Genomic DNA, 19,867 nt, shown 5'->3' on the forward strand with positions numbered 1-19,867 from the left:
GTCCATGTAAATGTACTCACTGCCATCCCAAACTTAGCCTTGTTTTAAACCAAGTTGTTTGTTCAGACATCTATTAGACGTCTTTTAAACACAAACAAACGCTCGCAAGGACTACACCATATAATGTATCACCACATATGAACTTTACACTTACTAACAAATATCTAATAAAAAGTTGAACTGATGTACCTTCAAACCCTTTATGTCCTCAATCCGTACCACAAACTCGTCCCTCTCTCTGAAAATGCCTTCGCCTCCACTCTCGCTCTCATCCTCAGTCTCTGCAACAATAGCAGCACCACTTTGTTTCTGTGCCAAGTGCAATGGTAGAATTTGCGGTGCAGGGCGCTCTTCCGGGGATTCAGGTTCTGGAACTGACTCCTGAACCGGAGGTGGACTAGGTGAAGGTGGGTTGGAAGAAAGGTGGGGTTCTGCGGGAGGAGGAGGTAGAGGAGAGGGGACAGGCACAGATGGAGCCACAGGACTAGGTGGAGGTGAAGACTGTTGTGGTGGTGATTTCTGAAAAGGAGAAGGATTGTCCTCCTGTGGCGGGACGGGAGATGGAAGGGGGAGTGGAGGAAGCGGTGATGCCGAAGAGGCGGAAGAGGGAGCAGGAGATGAAGCTGGCGGGAGTGAAGATGGAGCTTGGGCTTCAATGGCTTCTTTAGGGGAGTCTGCAAGAGAGGAGAGTACTTTTACATTTTCAGGGTTCATATACATTTTTACCTCAAAAATTCCAGGACTTTTCCAGGACTTTCAAGTCAATTTTTATGACCTAATGTTTCATGTAATGTCTACATATATGTGGTAAATCATAAGAAATGTTTACATTTATAACAGCATATCACAAAACACGCAATAGTTTCAGTTTATTTTTATATCTATGTAAAATAGATGCTTATACAGCACTAATATTGTGAGAGCATGTTTTTGGCCAAGAAAAGAAAAGAAGTAAAAACAACTAACCTCCATTCCAATATACAGATATTTGTCAAACTAATTTTAGATAATCTTAATAGTTTGTTAAAGTAGTAATAGTAAGTAAAACTACTTCTATTATAAAGGCGCGATCACATTGCACTTTTCGCACCATAGACTTCCATTCATGGGCATGCGAATGCGGCATCCCAGAAACATAAACACGTGCAACAAGTTTCGCATTTCAATGCATTCGAAAGGTCAAGCTTGGTGAATTCTTACCTGCAATATCACATCAGGTGATTGCGTGAGACCAATAGAAGACAATTTAAAATAAGAAATTTAAAATATGGAGCAATCGCTCACTTTTATTAACGTCTAATCGTATTGTTTAACCCCGCCCCTTTTCGCAGCACCGTACAACTGAATTTTGCAAGCACAAGCTCTAGTGTGACCACAGCTTAAGTAACTTTGGACCAAAACGACTAAAAGACTAAATGTAAATGTAATTTCCATGACTTCCAAAACCTTGTGGGTTTTTCTGTTTTTTCCAAACTTTTCCAGGCCTGGACAATGCCATGTCAAAATTCCATGACTTTTCCAGGTTTTCCATGACTGTATGAACCCGCAATTTTAAACCCAATAAAAAGCAAAATATGAAATGTAAATTGCATTAAATTTTCAACAAATCAACAGCAGTGTCAATGTCTGATTAGGCATGTGATGATAACCAGCTTCAAGGTTTACCATGGTTTGGAAAAGTCAAGGTTTTAAAACTACAATTTTCTGTTATACAGTGCCTAGGGTATATTTAGCCTTTTTATGCGTTTTTTAAGATTATTTTATTTAGTTTTTTTAGGGCCACATGAGAAAAGAACCTTCCACATCATAAGCTACTAGTCAGCCACCGATTCAGCAAACATTTGAAAAACAAATCACTTATAAACCAACATCCAAGCAAGCTATAGTACTGACCAGTGGTGTTACTTGTTACCCAAAGAAAAGAAAGGTATCCAAAAATTACTTTTCAAGTTGTAAAGAAATCTGTGTTTTTTAACTAATGAAGATTGCAATAGTCGATCATTTATTTGAATTATTTAGCTTGACAGGTTTCAAAATATTTTAAATGTATCTTAAATTGAAATATATTGTGTTCAATTTTCCCAGACATAAAAAACACATTTTAGAGCAGTAATCAGAATACAGTGATACTGTGATATTTTTATACTTTTCTTACCATCAAAATCACAGACACATGCCTATGCTTGATTTTGACAAAGTAGGGATGTAACAATTCACAGTGAGCCGGATAAAAATATATTAAAATATGTGACAATTCAAATAAGTTTGGATGTTGAATGATATGCGTTTTGAACTGCAGGGACCATTGTGTTTCCTGCATACATGTGCAATATCGCTGATCAAACTAATAGTCGCAAGCGATTGCGAGTGTGGGTGTTGATATAAAGGAAGCTCCTTCCTCATTCAAATCAGAAGAGTGCCAGTCCACGGAAGCCAAATGTCTGACCGTTTTATCAAACAGGAATGTACTTTGTTTAATGTCATCCGCATAATATGATTTATTTTACTTGCAAGTTGACAACAAGCAATTCTGAACAATTAGAAAAAAAATGTTTTTTCTCTTTTTCCCTCTCCACCTCTTAAATTAGTTTAGGACTTATGCATAGAACTATAAACAAAGAATGCCTTTCTTTCAGAAAATGTGAATATGCTGAATTTTCTTTAAAAATCCAAGCTAAGAAAAGCACAGTTCTAGTTTAAATTAAAGCTACTTACATTTCTGTATTTTTTTTTTATTGATTCGATTCTTTTAAATTGCAACTTACTATTTGTCTTACTATTTGACACGAATTGAGTAAATCGTTGCATCCCTATGACAAAGCATAAGTGTGTGATGGTGTTTCTGAAGTCATCCTAGTTTCAAAACAAGTGACCCTTACCTCCAACTTTGGAGACACTCAGAAGCTCCATATCTGGCACTTTCTCCTCCTTGTCTTCATTCTCTACCTCATCAACATCATCCTTTTCTTTGTCTTCCATTTCTTCTTCCTCCTCTTCCCTTTGTATTCTTGCAGGCTCAATAGAGTGGCTATGAGAATGTAAGGGCTGGTGTTGATGCATTGGTGGTTGAGGGCTGAGGGCTGATGGCTGCTGTGTTGGTGTCATTGGTTCAGGAGCAGGTGGAGGAGGGGGTGGTGGAAGTGATGTAGGCTGCATTGTGGAGGTAATTTGAGGAGTATCATAAAGGGCAGAGATTGCTGAGGAGATGCTCTTTTGCAGGTCCTGGTTTTTCCCAACAGAGTCCTCTTCGTCGGATGAGAATGAGGGCAAAGTCTCAAGGTTTCTTTTGAGCTCTTCGTCCAATCGCTTGCATGGGCTAGGACAGCCACCCAAAGACAGTCCTCCATCACTTTCTCCATCTCCGTATCCAGATACAACTGCCGCAGCAGGTGGGGGTGGTGGTTGAGGAGATAATGGGCGAATGCCTCCACTTTTCCCAGGAGATGTATCTTCATTTCCAGCACTGTCCGCTGAGCCCGTTGACATTCCTGATGGCCTCTTTCCAGACTTAAGAAAATCTAGAAACGAAGCAACAAAGCCAGTCTTCTCTGACTCTTTCTCTTCCATCTAAATATAAAGAAACAAAGTTTAAAATCAGATAGAAATGTACAAATATGCTCACAAACCCCCATGTATATTCTGCAAGGCATCATACCTCTTGGGATTTTGACTTCTTATCTTGAGATCTGTTCATGTCAGGCATTCCAGGTGTCCCAGGGCTCAATCCCAAAGATGGTGCAGAACCAAGGGAACCATCTGAGAGAGCCGGGTCAGTGCCTGACAAGGAGTCTGTCCGTAACAAGGCATCAGATGATGACAAGGTACCCACAGGAAGTTTAATCTGACAGAGAGAGAGAGAGACAATATATTTTTAGAAAAATCCCCTGTAAAGTGATTCAAATAGATGCAATTTCATGTCATTGTACAAAGGGTTAAATAATTATTGAGTTAAATTCAAATGGAATTATTTAAACTTTTTTATTGTAATAATGAGTGATAACATGGCACCAATATGCTGCATATCTCTAATGCATGTCAAAAGTAAGAAATTACAAAACTACATACATAAATAACAGTATACTAAATGATTTAACAATTTACCTTGATGGGTTTGATTGGCTCCTGGTGCTGTGGCTGCTGCTGTGATTGGTGATGCATTTGCTGCTGCATGTGCTGCTGATACATCTGATTTGGATCTTTATTGGCTATCTCCATATCCATCATAGATTCATCCCGTCTACCTCTGCCTCTGCCTCTTCCTCTGCCTCTACCTCTTTCAGGAACATATCCTGTTCCATAATCTCCCATCATAGCCCTAGGTTCTGGCAATGGGCGTATACGTGGTCGTCCACGTGGCCTTGGAGGTCCTTCTCGTTTAGGCTTTGTGGGCTTCCTGCCTCGTTTCTTCGGTCCATCCTGTGGCAACAGCTGAGGAGGGGGACCAAGGGATGGGTATCCAAAATCTAGATCACCCATTAAAGGGCTTAAAGTTCCCCCTCCCACTCCACTTGATTTGCGACAACTGGACACAAGATCTGGTATCAGATCAGGAAGTCGGCTTCGGCTGTTGAGGCGAATATCAGCCGGGACATCAGCCTTATCCTCATCATCCTCAAATTCATACTCCTGTGCATAGCTTTTCTTGGGCAAGGAGTTAGGATCAGGCCTTTCCTTCAGCAGATGAAAGGAACTAGACTTCAGGAGCTTCTTTGGGCGAGAGGAACAAAAGATTGGAGAGGTAAGACCCCCGGATCCAGACCCAGATCCCCCAGTACCTCCTATTTTGGCACCAGATCCTTCCCCAACAGTGCCAGTTGTACCCATTGCAAGACTGGCTGGTTGAGATTGGATCAATCCAAGCTGCTCTGTGTTGACTGTAGATGGGAGCTCATGAGTCTTCAAGGAGTCAAGATCCAAATGCATTGTTCCATTGTCAGGTTCTGAAAGATCATGGCAATACTGCCCATAGCCCTGGTCAGTATGATGACCAAGCATATCATAACTTGGACCTGTATTGTCTCCTCCTCCGGGCGTTGTTTTAATTCCTTCCATACCCTCCTGCACTGTTTGACCAGGTGCAACTCCATCTTGACCCTGCCCTGGACCTCCTGAGCAAGTGGATTTGTAGTCCTCTGGGCAAAACATATCCTCCATTCCAGGAAAGAATGAACGGTCCTCATCTGGGAGAAGAGAATCGGGAAAGCAGATGGATGTTAAAGGAACAAACCTCTGGCTCTGTTGGCTTTGATTTTGGTTCGATTTCACTGCTGAATTTCTGGTGTCAAAGTGGGGCTCTCCTTGATGCTGGTCAAGTGGAGCTTGAGAAATCTGGGAGTCATGAGAGGGATGAGATTGCTCTTGTTGCTGAGAAGCTGCAGAGGAGGCTTGTGGAGGAAGATGATGATGACTCTGCTGATTAGGGTGTGAGGGGAGAGGATGTTGATGGTGGGAGTTAGGATGTTGAGGACCTTGTGAAGTTTGCTGCTGTTGGTGGTGATGGTGTGATAGGTGGTGTCCATGAGAAGTTGTTGATAAACTCATGTCTGGCTCAGGAAGATACGGGTGTAACTCCGAGGCATGGTGCTGTGATTGGTGGTGAGATGAAAGTCTTTGTTGTTCCTGTGACTGGCGCCTTTCTACACTTCCTGCTGCTGCTGCTCCAGAATTCCCCCGGTTTCCTTCACCTCCTGTCCTCTCATCAACCATTGCTCCTTCTTGGCTTGATGTTCGAGAGAGAGAATGCTCCAGCATGTCAAGTGAAGACACTGTGTTAGACTTAGGGCGGCTCTGGTCTTGCTGCTGGGAACTATGACCATAGTGACCAGCTGCTTCCAAAGCTTGGGACTGAAGCTGAAGTTGGAGTTGTGATGTCTGGGGCTGGGAATGGGTCTCTGCAGACACAACTCCCCCAGTAGCTTCCATAAGAGACTGTTGGCTTACAGAATGCTGCTGTTGCTGAGGGTCTATTTTGCTCCGAGTATGGGACAGCACAGACTGCAGCAAATGGGAAGATTGGCGAGACTGGTCAGTGGGAGAGTCCATAAGTGACTGCGACTGAGAGTGGTGCTGTTGTTGCTGCGGTTGTTGGGGATGAGTCTGATGATGCTGAGTTTGCTGTTGATGTGTTTGTTGATGCTGATGGTGATGTTGCTGCACATCAGGTGTCTTACGCATGTAAGCCATATCTCCTGAATCTTGAGTCTTTTTCTGAAGATCCATGTGTGGGTGAGAGTGTAGATGTGAGTGTGTGGGTGTATGTGGAGTGTGTTGATGGTGGGAGGTGGAGTGTTGAGGAATGGAGTGTTGGGAATATGGGTCATTACGCCCATAATGCACTACTGATCCCAGAGAATCGTGATGATGATGAGGATGGGAATGTGTTTGCTCTGAACTTCCTCGTCCTCCATCACCTACAGTTCTGTTGCTCTTCTGCTGTGATTGTTGTTGATGTTGCTGTTTATGCTGCTGCTGTTGCTGCTGCTGATGTTGCTGCTGCTGTTGTTGTTGGTGTTGCTGCTGCTGTTTTTTTAGGGACATCTCCAATTGACTGTCCAGTCCAGCTCCACTCCCTGTGCCAGAGACGGCAGCATTAGAAGTTGCACTATGTGTTCGAATCACACTCTGAAGGTGGTATCTCTCTTCTGAGCTTTTGCTCATCTCATAAGCAAGCCCCTTATTTCCATCCTGAGCTGGTAGGCCTGGAGGCTGCTGGGTGGGCTGGGAAGAATGATGGGTTTGAGTAGGATGGTGATGGGATACTTGAGGAGCAGGACTCTGGGCTTGAAGAAGGTGTTGAATGAGGAAATCATCATCAACATCATCATCCTGTTGTGGCCTAGACTCTGTTACACCAAGTATGCTGTTATCAGACTTTGTTTTTGGAGGAGCAGAGGAGTGGTAAGGTTGTGATCTAGGTCCTCTTGTGTCTGGGTACCCTTGTGGAGAAGGCAGAAATGAAGGTGAGAGAACAGAGGACAGATATTTGTTGGATCCTGTTCCAACAGGTGACTGAGCAGGTCGTGAAGGTGCTGGAGAATGTAGACCGGGGCGGATGATTCCTGAATTGCCAGATGGAGAAGGACTGGAATCAGGCATGTGGTAAGATCCACCACCTCCCACACTACTGTTGCCTCCAGTTCCTGTACTGCCTCCGCTACTACTACCACCAGTTGTTCCACCACTTGCACCTGACCTAAGAAGGGCAGGAGAGTGTCCTGATGCACCATAACCCATTGATGGACTTCCAGCACCTCCTAAGGATGGTGGCAGAGACCCATAACCTGAATCTGATCCATATACGGAATCTGTTGAAAATGACTGACTTCCCAAATTCCCATACCCTTTAGCAACTCCAGAGGTCCTAGCTGAAGGCAGGTCATGAGCCTGTGGAGAACTGAATCCCCCATATGACTGGGAAAGGTGTGATGGAGGCTGACTTGGAGAGAAAGATTGCGGTTGTGGTTGAGGAGGCGTCTGGCCTGTTAGAGCACCTGATGACTTGACTGGAGCCACTGGGGATCCATAACCAGAGAGGCATGACTTGGGAAGGGTTTGCTGAGAGGAATTAGAGGAGCTTTGTGGGGGCTGGGAATGTGACTGTGGTGGTGGGGGTACAGACTGTGTTGGTGGCTGTTGGCGAGAAGATGCAGAGGCAGAAGTGGAGGTTGGAATGGAATTAGACTGACGAGCACTTGCAGACGCAGAGGAGGATGAAGAAGATGAAGATGATGATGAAGCAGAGGAGGCAGAGGGTGGTGTGTGAGGGGTTCTGGAGGAGGATGCAGATCCAGAGGAAGAGTAACCACTACTGGAACTGCTCTTTGTCCCCTTTCCTGCCCCAGCAGTGGATGAGGATGAGGAGGACCCATAGGATGGCTGTGTTATCGGTCTGTACTGCTCAGTCCTAGGTGAGGGTTTATGGTCTGAGGAGGGACTGTGTTCACCTAGTGGACTGCAAGAGAGACCAGCATGGCGAGTGTGAGTGGGTTGCTGATATCCCGACACCCCACAGCTAAGGTAGTGCTGGAGAGGGTGAGGTGTGGATGAGGGGGCTTGTGCTGGAGAGGGACGCTGGTAGTGTTTTATTACACTGTCCTGTCTTGGTACTGTCCGCTCTTGGGATGTTGGCTGAGGTGGTGCAGGGGTGGAGGAAAATACAGAGGCACTGTACAGCTGGGATGACTGATCTTGAAGCTGGGAGGACAACAAATTAAACTGATGAGATGGTATATGGCGGGCAGAAACTGATGCTGCAGACGAAGCTTGAGCAGATGTGACTCCACCCCCAGTTGGATCATGACTTCCACGGTAAGCCGCAGCTGCACCTTGTGATGACAACAGGCGATCAAAACCCAGGCTTGACTGAGAAGGCGTCTTGATGTGGAGTAAGGGATCATGGGGTGACAGGAGGCCATTGGAGGTGGGGCTGAAAGTGGGTGTGTCCTGTAAGGACAATGAGGAGGTCACACCAGGAAAAGACCTCCCTGAGAACGATGCTGGGTGCTGATAGGCAGACAAAGCAGAAGAGGATGGAAAGGATCCAGATCCAGGAAGGGCACCAGAGATGAACAGCTCTGCAGGGGCAGGTGTGTGCATGGCTGAATGTAGAGAAAGACACAAAGATAAAAGCTTAGGCCGAGAAAATACAATAAATACAAAAGTAATACTTAAAAATCCATAAGTACAAAGACAAGGCTGGCTCTTAACAGCTGTGCCCAATGAGTTATTAAAGAGCCAATTAATATATTTTGCTAAGTGGCTTGCAAGTTGTTACTATGGCAACAGTGCTGATGGTGCTAGTTGTCTGCACTTTCAGTTTACCAGCATTTATACCATGAACCAAACGGTGACTGCATTATGCATCACATTTATCAAATGTTTTTTTGTCATTTATTATTCAAATACAACAGGCTTAATCAAAGCTCATACAACTTACCTGTCTGCCATGATGGAGTGCGAAACTGAGATAGGAGTGATGAGGCAGAAGGAGGTGGCTGTGGACCCCGAGATTCTAGGGCAGATATAAGGTTCATGACCGATGGATCTGGGCCTGACGGACTTGCGTGGTGCAGCCCAGCATCAAAAAGTCCAGACAGACCTGAGAAACACACATTGAATAACACATAAATGATAAGCTCATTTCAGTAAACTCTGCCTTAATTCCACACAAAAGACACTTTGGCAAGCACCAAGTCAATATTACCTATATTTATATATATATATATATATATATATATATATATATATATATATATATATATATATATATATATATATATATATATATATATATATATATATATATATATATATATATATATATTAATAAAAATGAAAATGTAATTCAAGTCACTCTACAATATTAGTATGATGCAGAGTACAAACTAAATTTGCTACCTGTGTGTATTGATAAATGGTTACTTTCAAATGCTCATGTTTCTTGTGTGCATGCTCTAATTCAATTGCAAACAATATTAGTCAAATGCATGTCTTGGTCAAAATACCTGTCTTGGCAGGTATTGATGTAGACAGTCAATTAGGTTTACGAATAGATAAACAGACCAACTTATCAGTCAAACAGAATTTATTACCTATTTATGTATTAGGCATGGGCCAGTATAAGATTCTGATGGTACGATAACCTTGGATAAAAATATCAGGATTTCATGGTATTGTAATTACTGCTCTAAAATATGTTTTTTTTAATGTCTGGCTAAAAAACAACTAATATTTTTCCCCTTTAAACACAATATATTTTATTTTGAGACATTTGTTTAATAATTTGGATCAGTAAACATGTCAGACTTCTGCTGTCTTCATTAGTTTCAAAAACACAGATATTTTTCAACTTGCAAAGGTGTGTTTGGAGATCTTTTCTGCTGGAGATACTGTTGTCCTAAAAAAACTTACAACAAAACGAAAAAAAAAAGTAATATATACCTTAGGAACGGGATAGAAGAAAATTTTGGCGGTTTTAAAACCTTTAAACCCCCCCGCCCCCCCCCCCCCCCCCCCCCCCCCCCCCCCCCCCCCCCCCCCCCCCCCCCTCTGTTTATTTATTTTTTACCCAATTTCTGTTTAACGGAGAGCAGATTTATTCAGCTCATTTCTAAACATAATAGTTTTAATAACTCATTTCTAATTGATTTATTTTATCTTTGCCATGATGACAGTAAATAATATTTGACTAGATATTTTTCAAGACACTTTTATACAGCTTAAAGTGACATTTAAAGCCTTAACTGGGTTAATTAGGCAGGTTAGGGTAATTAGGCAAGTTATTGTATATCGATGGTTTGTTCTGTAGACTATCGAAAAAAATATATAGCTTAAAGGGGCTAATAATATTGACCTTAAAATGTTTTTAAAAAAATTAAAAGCTGCTTTCATTCTAGCCGAAATAAAACAAATAAGACTTTCTCCAGAAGAAAAAATATTATCAGACATACTGTGAAAATTTCCTTGCTCTGTTAAACTTTATTTGGGGTATATTTAAAAAAGAAACAAAAATTCAAAGGGGGGCTAATTATTCTGACTTCATCTGTATGTACTTTTAATAATAACAACAACACAGACTGCCAAATATTAAGTAGTTTTCTGATAATAATCATCTGATAATTCCAATTGTAGACCACTTAACGGAAAAACTCATATTCATATTCAATACTTATCAACTCTATTCTTTGTAATGTTTCATTTTAAATACTGTCTTTCACATGATTTAATTAACCTCTTAAATACATTAATATTAATTTTCTAAATTATTCCCTGGAATATTTGGTTTGTATTGGCTACTAAACTGATATTGTGTATTACAAGCCTGGTCTTGTCGTTTTACGTCCTGAGCTGCAAATCAATCACGGTAGTCAAGGAAGAGATCATGTGATAAGCTCTATAATAAAGGCTACTATTGGGAACACTGAGCTTCAAAACCTCAGGAATGCAGTGCACCCATTTAAGCAAGAGTGTACACATCACAATCTTGGAAAATTAACTACAAAACAAACACACACGCAAAATGTCCCTCTGGTCAATATTTCTAACTATACATCAACCACTATTTCAGTAAAGGATCAGTATATATCATAAATAAAAATGAGAAATTCCACAAGTGCTTTGATGCTATACATCAACATGATACAATTAACCCAAACCAGATGTTTGAATGTAAAGTCAAAGTGGTGTCACTCACCCAAGCTCCTTCCAGCTGCACCCCAAGCCCCACCCTGGCCAGATCCTCCAGGATGGTGATTGGTAGCATAACCCTGCAGGGGATGGGGAGTGGCATAGGCTTGGCGATGAAGAAGTTCAGACTCCGGATGTGATGATCTAGAGCTGCCGTACACCAAGCTGACAAGAACAGATATCACCATTGACTTTAGCATTAATAATCAATGACGCTTGAAGCAAGTGTAAAAAGACAATCATTAAACAGCAACAGTTTGCCTAAGGCAATCTCTCTGTACTGTATGTGAAAAGGTTTTGTATTGAGCAATATTATCCTTTTTCCTGGGCACGTAGTCACTATGAATCAAAGCAGACCATTCTTATAAAGTTTTGCATAATGATTGTTTGTCATGTGTTCTTGCAGTGATATTTATTTCTGTAATGTGTTGTGAAGGGAGTGGGACAACCTGTCACTCACATGACATCCACCAATAGCAAATCACAATCAAGAAATCAATTCCCTAAGGACAGAAGCTCTACATTTCTAATGTTTAAGATTTACTTAGACACATGCCAAAATCAGGAACGAAACTATCATAAGTTTTCATAAAGTTTAATGATGGCTTTAAGTTTCATAGCTCCTCGTTAGCAATGACTAAGCAATTATTAAAATTGTTTAAACTAATATTATTGAATAACTAATAAGGGTTAATGCATGAAAAAATGATAAATGTAACATTAAAAAACTGACTGTCCGTGTCAAAAGCAATTCAACTAAATATATTATGCCATTAGGTATAAGTGAACTGCTAAAAAATGACATTTATTAAGATTTATTTGTTGTTTCGAGTTAAAATGTTCAGATTTAAAAAACAATTATTTAGCTTTCAATGCAATGTTAAGAATATACGTGTGGAAATTTGTTTATAAGTAGCTTTTAAAGTAGATACTAATATATTATGTAGGGATTAAGTACAGTTTTGACCCAAAGAACGACCAGTCTGTGAGATGAAGAAGAGCCGGAGTCAGAGATTCAAATAAATAAATAAAGTTTACTGAAGATAGTTTGCAGTTTCATCCGCAGAAGCCAACATTCTTATATTAAGCTATGTGTTAACTTTATTTATTATTCAATGATCATCTTTAATAAAAATAATGAGAAACAGGATGATGAGAAAAGGATAAACGTTGATCCATGTTGAGACGGATTGGAAGGTAGAAATCCGAATCCTTCAATTAATATATAGCTTTAATATTTAATATTAAAGGAACGACATAATTGATCCTTATCGATCAAAAGTGACAATTCGCTAATAAATGTATACCCTTTAACTTCTCAGATATTATTCTGTAGACACACTTTTCTAAATATTAAATTTTAAATATTACAAATTAATGCTGAACATTTACCTCTAGTGGTAATACTGTATGATGTATTTATAGAGGTAAATTTGGTTTTATATTCGGATATTCAGACTTTCTCCTTAATAACATGATTTCAGGAAAGTATTCTTTGCAAATTCTAATAGGGAAATCATTTAAGCAACCAATGAATACCAAAGTACAACATTGTTTACAGTCAATTAGATAGTGTTAATGTTGTTTTGAAGTCATACTTGCATGCTTGTTCTGATCGAATATTCAGAGTAGCATGGTAAACAATATAGAGACTTCTAAATGAAAGATTGTGCGAATATAAAACCAACTTTACTTCTATTCACTCACATGACATCCACCAATAGAAAATCCCAATCATGAAATCAATTCCCAAAGGACACAAGTTTTTTTTTTTATGTTTAACAATGATTTACTAAGATACATGCCACAATCAGGAACGAAACTATCGTAAGTTTTCATAAAGTTTAATGATGGCTTTAAGTTTCATAGCTTCTCATTAGCAATTACTAAGCAATTATTAAAACTGTTTAAACTAATATTATTGAATAACTAATAGGGGTTAATGCATAAAAAAAACTGATTGTCTGTGTCAAAAGCAATTCAACTAAATATATTATGCCATTACATATAAGTGAACCGCTAAAAATGACCTTTTGAGATTTGAAAAACAACAGTTATTTAACTTTTAATGTAATTTTAAGAACTGACGTCTAAATTCAGTGGAGAAATGTTTTTATAAGTAGCTTTTAAAATAGTAGTAAATTAATATATAGCTTTAGTATTTAATATTAAAGGAACAACATAACTGATCCTTATCAATCAAAAGTGACAATTCGCTAACAAATGTATTCCCTTTATCTTCTCAGATAATAACACAGATTTCTTTAAACACACTTGGAAAGCATATTAAATTTATACTTTAAAACAGTAATGCTCAAACTAGGGCCGGCAGGCCAAAGTTGGCCCAGGGTAACCTTTGATTTGCCCCCATCCCACCTGAGAAGTGAGGGAGAACGATGGGGATGATTGTAGATTGTCATTTCAAATTTAATGTTTTATTGTTAAGCTACTAAAAATCTAACTGAAATTAAAAGTTTCAATGTAAATGGTGTAAATTAATCAGATTTAAAATGTGCATACTGTCACCCAATAGATGGAAGTCGATGCAGAGAATTTCGAGAGCAAATCAAAGCAAAGGCAGATTCTGCTTGACTAGTTTATAAAGCATTTAAATGCCACTTGTGTGATAAATGTGATTATGTTTTTATTGCAATGAGTTACAATTAGGCCAATTACAATTACAATTAGGAATCTGTGCGCACAGAATTCAGCAGATTTTCAGCCCATCATTGATTGTTTATTTACTTGTGTAAATGTGTGTAAATTTATATTTATTCAGTTTTTAAATTAATTACAGTAATATTATTGACTAATGGTTTATTTACAATCCAGTTTGTAAGGTAATATTTTCTGTCTTTTAGTAGATCTATATGACAGACTTGCTTTGTTTACCAAAAAAAGTGGATCTAATTGGATTTGCATTGTATACATTAAATAAAAGTTACAAAGGTATTACTTTTTATTTCATATATTAAGGTTTTAGTTATGATACTCCCAAAATAATTGAGCATAAATCTGCAGCTTTTTAACACAGTTCTGCACAGAAATAGCAAAAAATGTCTGCAGATTCCGTCTGGCCCTAGTTATAATTTAAAAAGTTACTAATTAATATGATTCAAAGTAATGTTTTCCATTTATTTATAACTATTAGGAAATTAACCATGTCAACTTTAATGTAAAATAGTTTGGTATATTTGGTATAATAATATTGGTATATGGCTTTTGGCCATTCATACTACAAAGTTTGGGTACCTCTGCTTTAAATTAGTTAAGTAATAATTTTATAATAACTAATTAATGCTATATAATTAAATTGTTGTTTTTATTTATATTGACTTATTATTAATATTAATTATTAATACTACTATTAGTATTGTTATTCATCTTATTATTAATATTTCTTGCTGTTTGTGTTGATTGACTTGACTGTTTTATTGAAAACAATCATACAAATCAAGTACTCTAAAACGTAAAATATTCGCATACAATTAAGCGAAAAATAAATTGTGCATTTATTAATGAAAAACTATTATTCTTATAAGTTTACAATGAGCGGTTAACTGAAATCCACGTCCTAATCTGTATCAGTAAGCATAGCATTGTAGGCTAACTCGTTAGCAAAGCAGCGCAGGTCGCTCCCATCTTCAGAAGAACATGCGCGAGAGCTAGCTTAGGCAAATCTTCAACTGAAACGATTAAAATTGATTTATTTTCTCTAGCCTAGAGTAACAAAAACATACACTTTACATCATTTCCAGCTGAAACAAGTAGCAGGCCCACATGCGACAATAGCATGATGGGGTTAGCTAACGTCAGCTGAATGGGAGGTTTAACTGTAGCCCCTCATCATCAGAGGCCGCGTAGCATTGTTTGCACGATTTATAGAAGAACTGGGCTTTATTCAACGCTATTTTATAGCAGTATATACGAACTTACACGTGCATTTCTAATGGAAGTGTTACTTTTAATTCTGATACGACGATATATGCGTAATTAATGTAAAATGTTGCGATTAAAAGTAAGCTGTAGCATCTTCTTATTAGCGATCTCGATTTCTCTGCGTTTTCTCAACAGGCTTGACCAGAGCCCCTCATTCATTGGGGATGCTAAATGGATCTACGTGGGGATCTGTAATAAAATCGTGCGAGCAGACTTCACCCCGCCCCCCACCTTTTTCTTCCCTCTCCTCCCCAAACCGCACATTAGTCCATCAATCACACTTGAATTTCCAAAGCTGCAATCCCTCGCTTATTTGAATAACAATAGCTACACTAATACCTTATGACATCCTACGCAAATGCATCGTCAGAGTCAGATGCAAATGCGCGAGTTTTTCACACGAGTCTGTTTTGTCCCGAGCAGCGGACACCACCATCATCATCATCACCATTCTGTGTGTTTTCAGCATGGCTGCATGCTTACCTTGCTTTGGCTGATCTCTCGTAGCTCCATCCGGCTCCTGCGCCCAAATCACCGAAGCCAGCTCCCGGGTAATTTCTATCCATCGCTTCGCAGTACGCGCGGCTGGGACGCGAGCAAACGGTTTCGGTGCAAAACTATTCTTTTGCACAGCAAGATCGCGGTCCTGTTGTCAGTTTTTAATCATGGTGAGAGACGACTAAGTCCATAAGAGTGAAAAAATAGCATATTGAAAAGGGAGAGGGAAATGGAGGGGAGGAGATGAGTGCGTGATAGAGGGGGTGTTCACCGACCACCTCCAAAGAAATAACTCACCTCCTTTTCAGCCTTTTCTCATTTAAAATCTCATCAAGTAATGCCATGCTCCTGCGAATAATTCGGTTTGACCTGGTTACCGTCAAATTTTCTGATGGACGCGTATGACCGTATACGTCCTTTCCCTTGTTTCTCCTCCCCTTTCTCCACTTACTTTACTTGTATGAAATATGCATCGACCGAGCAAGGGCCGTCGGCCGTTAAACAACTTCTACATTACGCATGCACTGATATCGCGAACGAATATCAAACGCAATGTTGAAAATCCACCCACAATCAATGTTGTGGCGAGCTAGCAGCGCTAGCCCTGTCGACGCATCAAAATAAGATGGTGTTTCTGCTGTATTTTCAGTCGATCTCGTTTGTTTCCTCTCACGCGGTTAAGCTCTCGTAAGACCGAACGATTTCCAAAACGTACGCTATATGCAAACACCGCTTGAGCGTCGAGCTCGAGGCCTGCTTTTTCATAATATTAGTCATTTTCCCTCGAAGACGCCATTTTTGAAGGCGGCTGTTTCTCTCCCTTCTCCCTCCCCTCTGTCTCTCTCATATTGGAGGAGCTCACGCGTAGTCTAGTCCACCTCACCTCCGCCTCCCCCGGCCTGCACGGCAGCCACTAGCAGAAGCTATTCCAGGAACACACACACACGCACACTGCTCCTCTTATTCAACCAAAATGGTCAGAGCCCAGAAAAGGGGGAGACACTGGCCTTCAGCGTTCAGGATTCGTTGTGTTTCTGTGGTAAACGCGACCCCACGCACCTATGACAATGACCGTGAACTGTGATAAAACAGTTAGCATGTTTACATATCTGCCCGCTTCTAGACGTGGAATAAACAGATTGCTCTGTAATAATACAGTTATACCAACAGCATGAGCAGTGCTAAATCTGCCAATTAACTGTTTGAGGATTTTATTTGCCACTGCAGTTATGTTTAGTCATAGTAACAGTTCATGTTAAGTGGGTGTAGCTATATATTAAATGGAAAGTTCACCCAAAACTGAATATCATCCAGCTTCTCTCATTTAACTTGTTACTGTTTGACTTTATTCTGTTGAACACTAAAGAAGATGTTTTAAAAATGAAACCTGTAACCATTGAATCAGTGGTGACAGGTTTTCAGATTTCTTTAAACATTTAGCATGTTAACATCTGCCTGCCACTATATGTGGAATAAACACATTGCATTGTAATAATACAGTTATACCAACACCATGAGCAGCAAACAGTGCTCAATCTGCAAATTAACTGTTTGAGGTTTCTTTAACCCTGTGCAGTTATGTTTGTACAAGACACATTGTACACATTGTTCTCTTATGTTAAGTGGGTGCATGGGTGGATTTTTAGTGATTTGGGGGCCCTAAGCAATTCCAGGTAGGGGGCCCTAGCACTGAAACTCAAAACATTCTCTTTCTCTATAGATATTTTTTCTCTGTAGATTAGTTTTTTTAATAAACTGCAATATATATATATATATATATATATATATATATATATATATATATATATATATATATATATATATATGTATATATATGTATATATATATATATATATATATATATATATATATATATATATATATATATATATGTAAGGTATATTTTAATATTTAAAGGAACCTTTTTCTTCTTAATGTAAAAGTGAATGCAATATATTCACACAAAAAAAAATCTATACACATTTAATTAGCTATTTTTTGTAATTAGATTTTAATATTAATAAACAAAATGTAAACAAATTTAATTCACAATCAATTAAACTAATCTGGTCACCATTTTTCATATAAATTGAATAATTGCTGTTTGTGAATTGGTGGCCGTTACTTTTCTTTGGGATATGTTATTTTATTTGAACAGATCCTCTCTTAACAAGCTCACAGCACTCATCATCTGACAGGTGTTTCGGCCAGAAAGCAGGATCACGGATTAAACTGCGTTTCATTGTTTGTCTTATTTCTACTTTCCCCCCAAATGTTCTCATAGTCACTCTCAGATCACTTGCAGGCTGGCAGTGTCTTTAAACCTATCAAATCTCGCCTATGTGCAGTACGTTCCACTATTCATGGGGGCCCCCGGTTTTGAAAAGAAGTCATAACTTTAAAATATTAACAGTTATTGACAAATTTTTACAACATATGATAGAAAATTAACAAGAGAGCTATCTCCAAGCTATATTAGCATAATTCCCCGGGCCCTAAAAGCGGCTGCTTACTTTGCTTATTGGTTAAGTCCACCCCTGAGTGGGTGTAGCTATATATTTAAGGGACTGTTCACCCAAAACCGAATATTATGTCATTCAGCTACTCTTATTTCCAAACCTTGACTTTCTTCTGTTGAACACTAAAGAAGATATTTTGAAAAATGTTGAAAACTTGTAACCATTCAATCAGTGGTTACAGGCTTTCAGATTTCTTCAAAACATTTATCATGTTTACATATCTGCCCGCCACTAGATGTGGAATAAACGCCGGCCTTGTAATAATACAGTTATTCCAACACTATAAGTGGTGAACCGTCATAAATCTGCTAATAGCTGTTTGGAGCTTTAATAACCTAATGCAGTTATCTTTAGTCAGTCTCTGAAGTGTGTTTTGGTAATAAGATGAAAGTATTTTACATTTAAATTTATGATTGTATATATTCTGGTGTGATTTTAACTTTCAGATGAAACAAATAAGGATGGTACATTTTGTTTTGAGAACTGTTGATTTATAGAAATCATTATATTATGAATTTACTCATTATTTATGGAAAATTCTTCATTCATGAGTGTAAATGGGATGTAAAAACAAACATTTTTACTCATTTTAAGGTACATTTCCACACAACATGATTTTACAGCCTTAAACTTATTTGTTTAATAATGTGTTATAATGTGCACAAAAAAGGGGGGACATGGTGGCTCAGTGGTTAGAACTGTTACCTCACAGCAAAAAGGTTGCTGGTTCCAGTCCCGGCTGGGTCAGTTGGCATTTCTGTTCGGAGTTTGCATGTTCTCCCTGTGTTGGCGTGGGTTTCCTCCGGGTGCTCCGGTTTTCCCCACAGTCCAAACGCATGCGCTATAGGTGAATTGAATAAGCTAAATTGGCCGTAGTGTATGAGTGTGTGTGAATGAGTGTGTATAGATGTTTCCCAATACTGGGTTACGGCTGGAAGGGCATCCACTGTGTAAAACATATGCTGGATAAGTTGGCGGTTCATTCCACTGTGGTGACCCCTGATGAATAAAGGGAATAATTACTTTTACTATTTTTTCTTTCATTGAATTATTGTATTTTCTGTTATTACCCTTGTTAAGTACACTGTTAAAAAAATATCGTAAAAAAAGGTCAAATGACTGGCAGCTATGGCTGCCAAACAAAAACCATAAAATTACAGTAAAATTTCTTTGTTGAAATAAAGTGCATAAAATAATAAATTTATTTATTTTACAGACTTTTCCTAGATTATTTCCAGCCGTAGCTGCCAGTCATTTGACCTTTTTTTTTAATTTTTAATTTTTTTACAGAGCAAGTAATTACAATTTATAACTTTCATTTTACGTAATTTTAAATGTACTTCAAAAAAACTGGAAAAAAACCCTGTGTAAATAATACGACAATTGTATTGTATAAAACAGGAAAATTGCTGTAATTTGTCATTAATTATATAGTACATAAAATAACAGTCAAGCTGTTAATTTACAAATATTGTTTGTAATTTTTATGAACTTTTGAATATAATTTAAAATAACAGAAAAAATACTGTATAAATAATACTGTAATTTCCCTGTATAAAAAACAAAAATGTCAGTAATTTGTTTTTAATGATAAAGTACCTAAAATGAAAGTCAAACTGTTAATTTAGAAAGAATGTTTGTCATTTTACTAAGTTTTAAATTTAATTTGAAATGACCAAAAATACTGTAAAAAATTTAGAGATATTTTCTGTAAAATTAGGGGTTTT

At 38.6% G+C, this 19,867-nt stretch overlaps 1 protein-coding gene across 1 annotated transcript in view; it reads right to left on the minus strand.

The window, feature by feature from the left end:
* prr12a (proline rich 12a) overlaps window positions 1-16,461 on the minus strand; it is a 32,264-nt gene extending 15,803 nt beyond the window's left edge. The window contains 7 exon segments of the mRNA XM_056469644.1: window positions 190-674; window positions 2,880-3,567; window positions 3,656-3,841; window positions 4,102-8,597; window positions 8,936-9,097; window positions 11,192-11,349; window positions 15,607-16,461. Coding sequence (XP_056325619.1) covers window positions 190-674; window positions 2,880-3,567; window positions 3,656-3,841; window positions 4,102-8,597; window positions 8,936-9,097; window positions 11,192-11,349; window positions 15,607-15,689 — 6,258 coding nt within the window. The 5' untranslated portion in view covers window positions 15,690-16,461.
* Between the last annotated feature and the right edge of the window lie 3,406 nt (window positions 16,462-19,867).

This window comes from Danio aesculapii, chromosome 12 (genome assembly GCF_903798145.1).
Source record: "Danio aesculapii chromosome 12, fDanAes4.1, whole genome shotgun sequence".
In the NCBI taxonomy this organism is placed as follows: domain Eukaryota; kingdom Metazoa; phylum Chordata; class Actinopteri; order Cypriniformes; family Danionidae; genus Danio; species Danio aesculapii.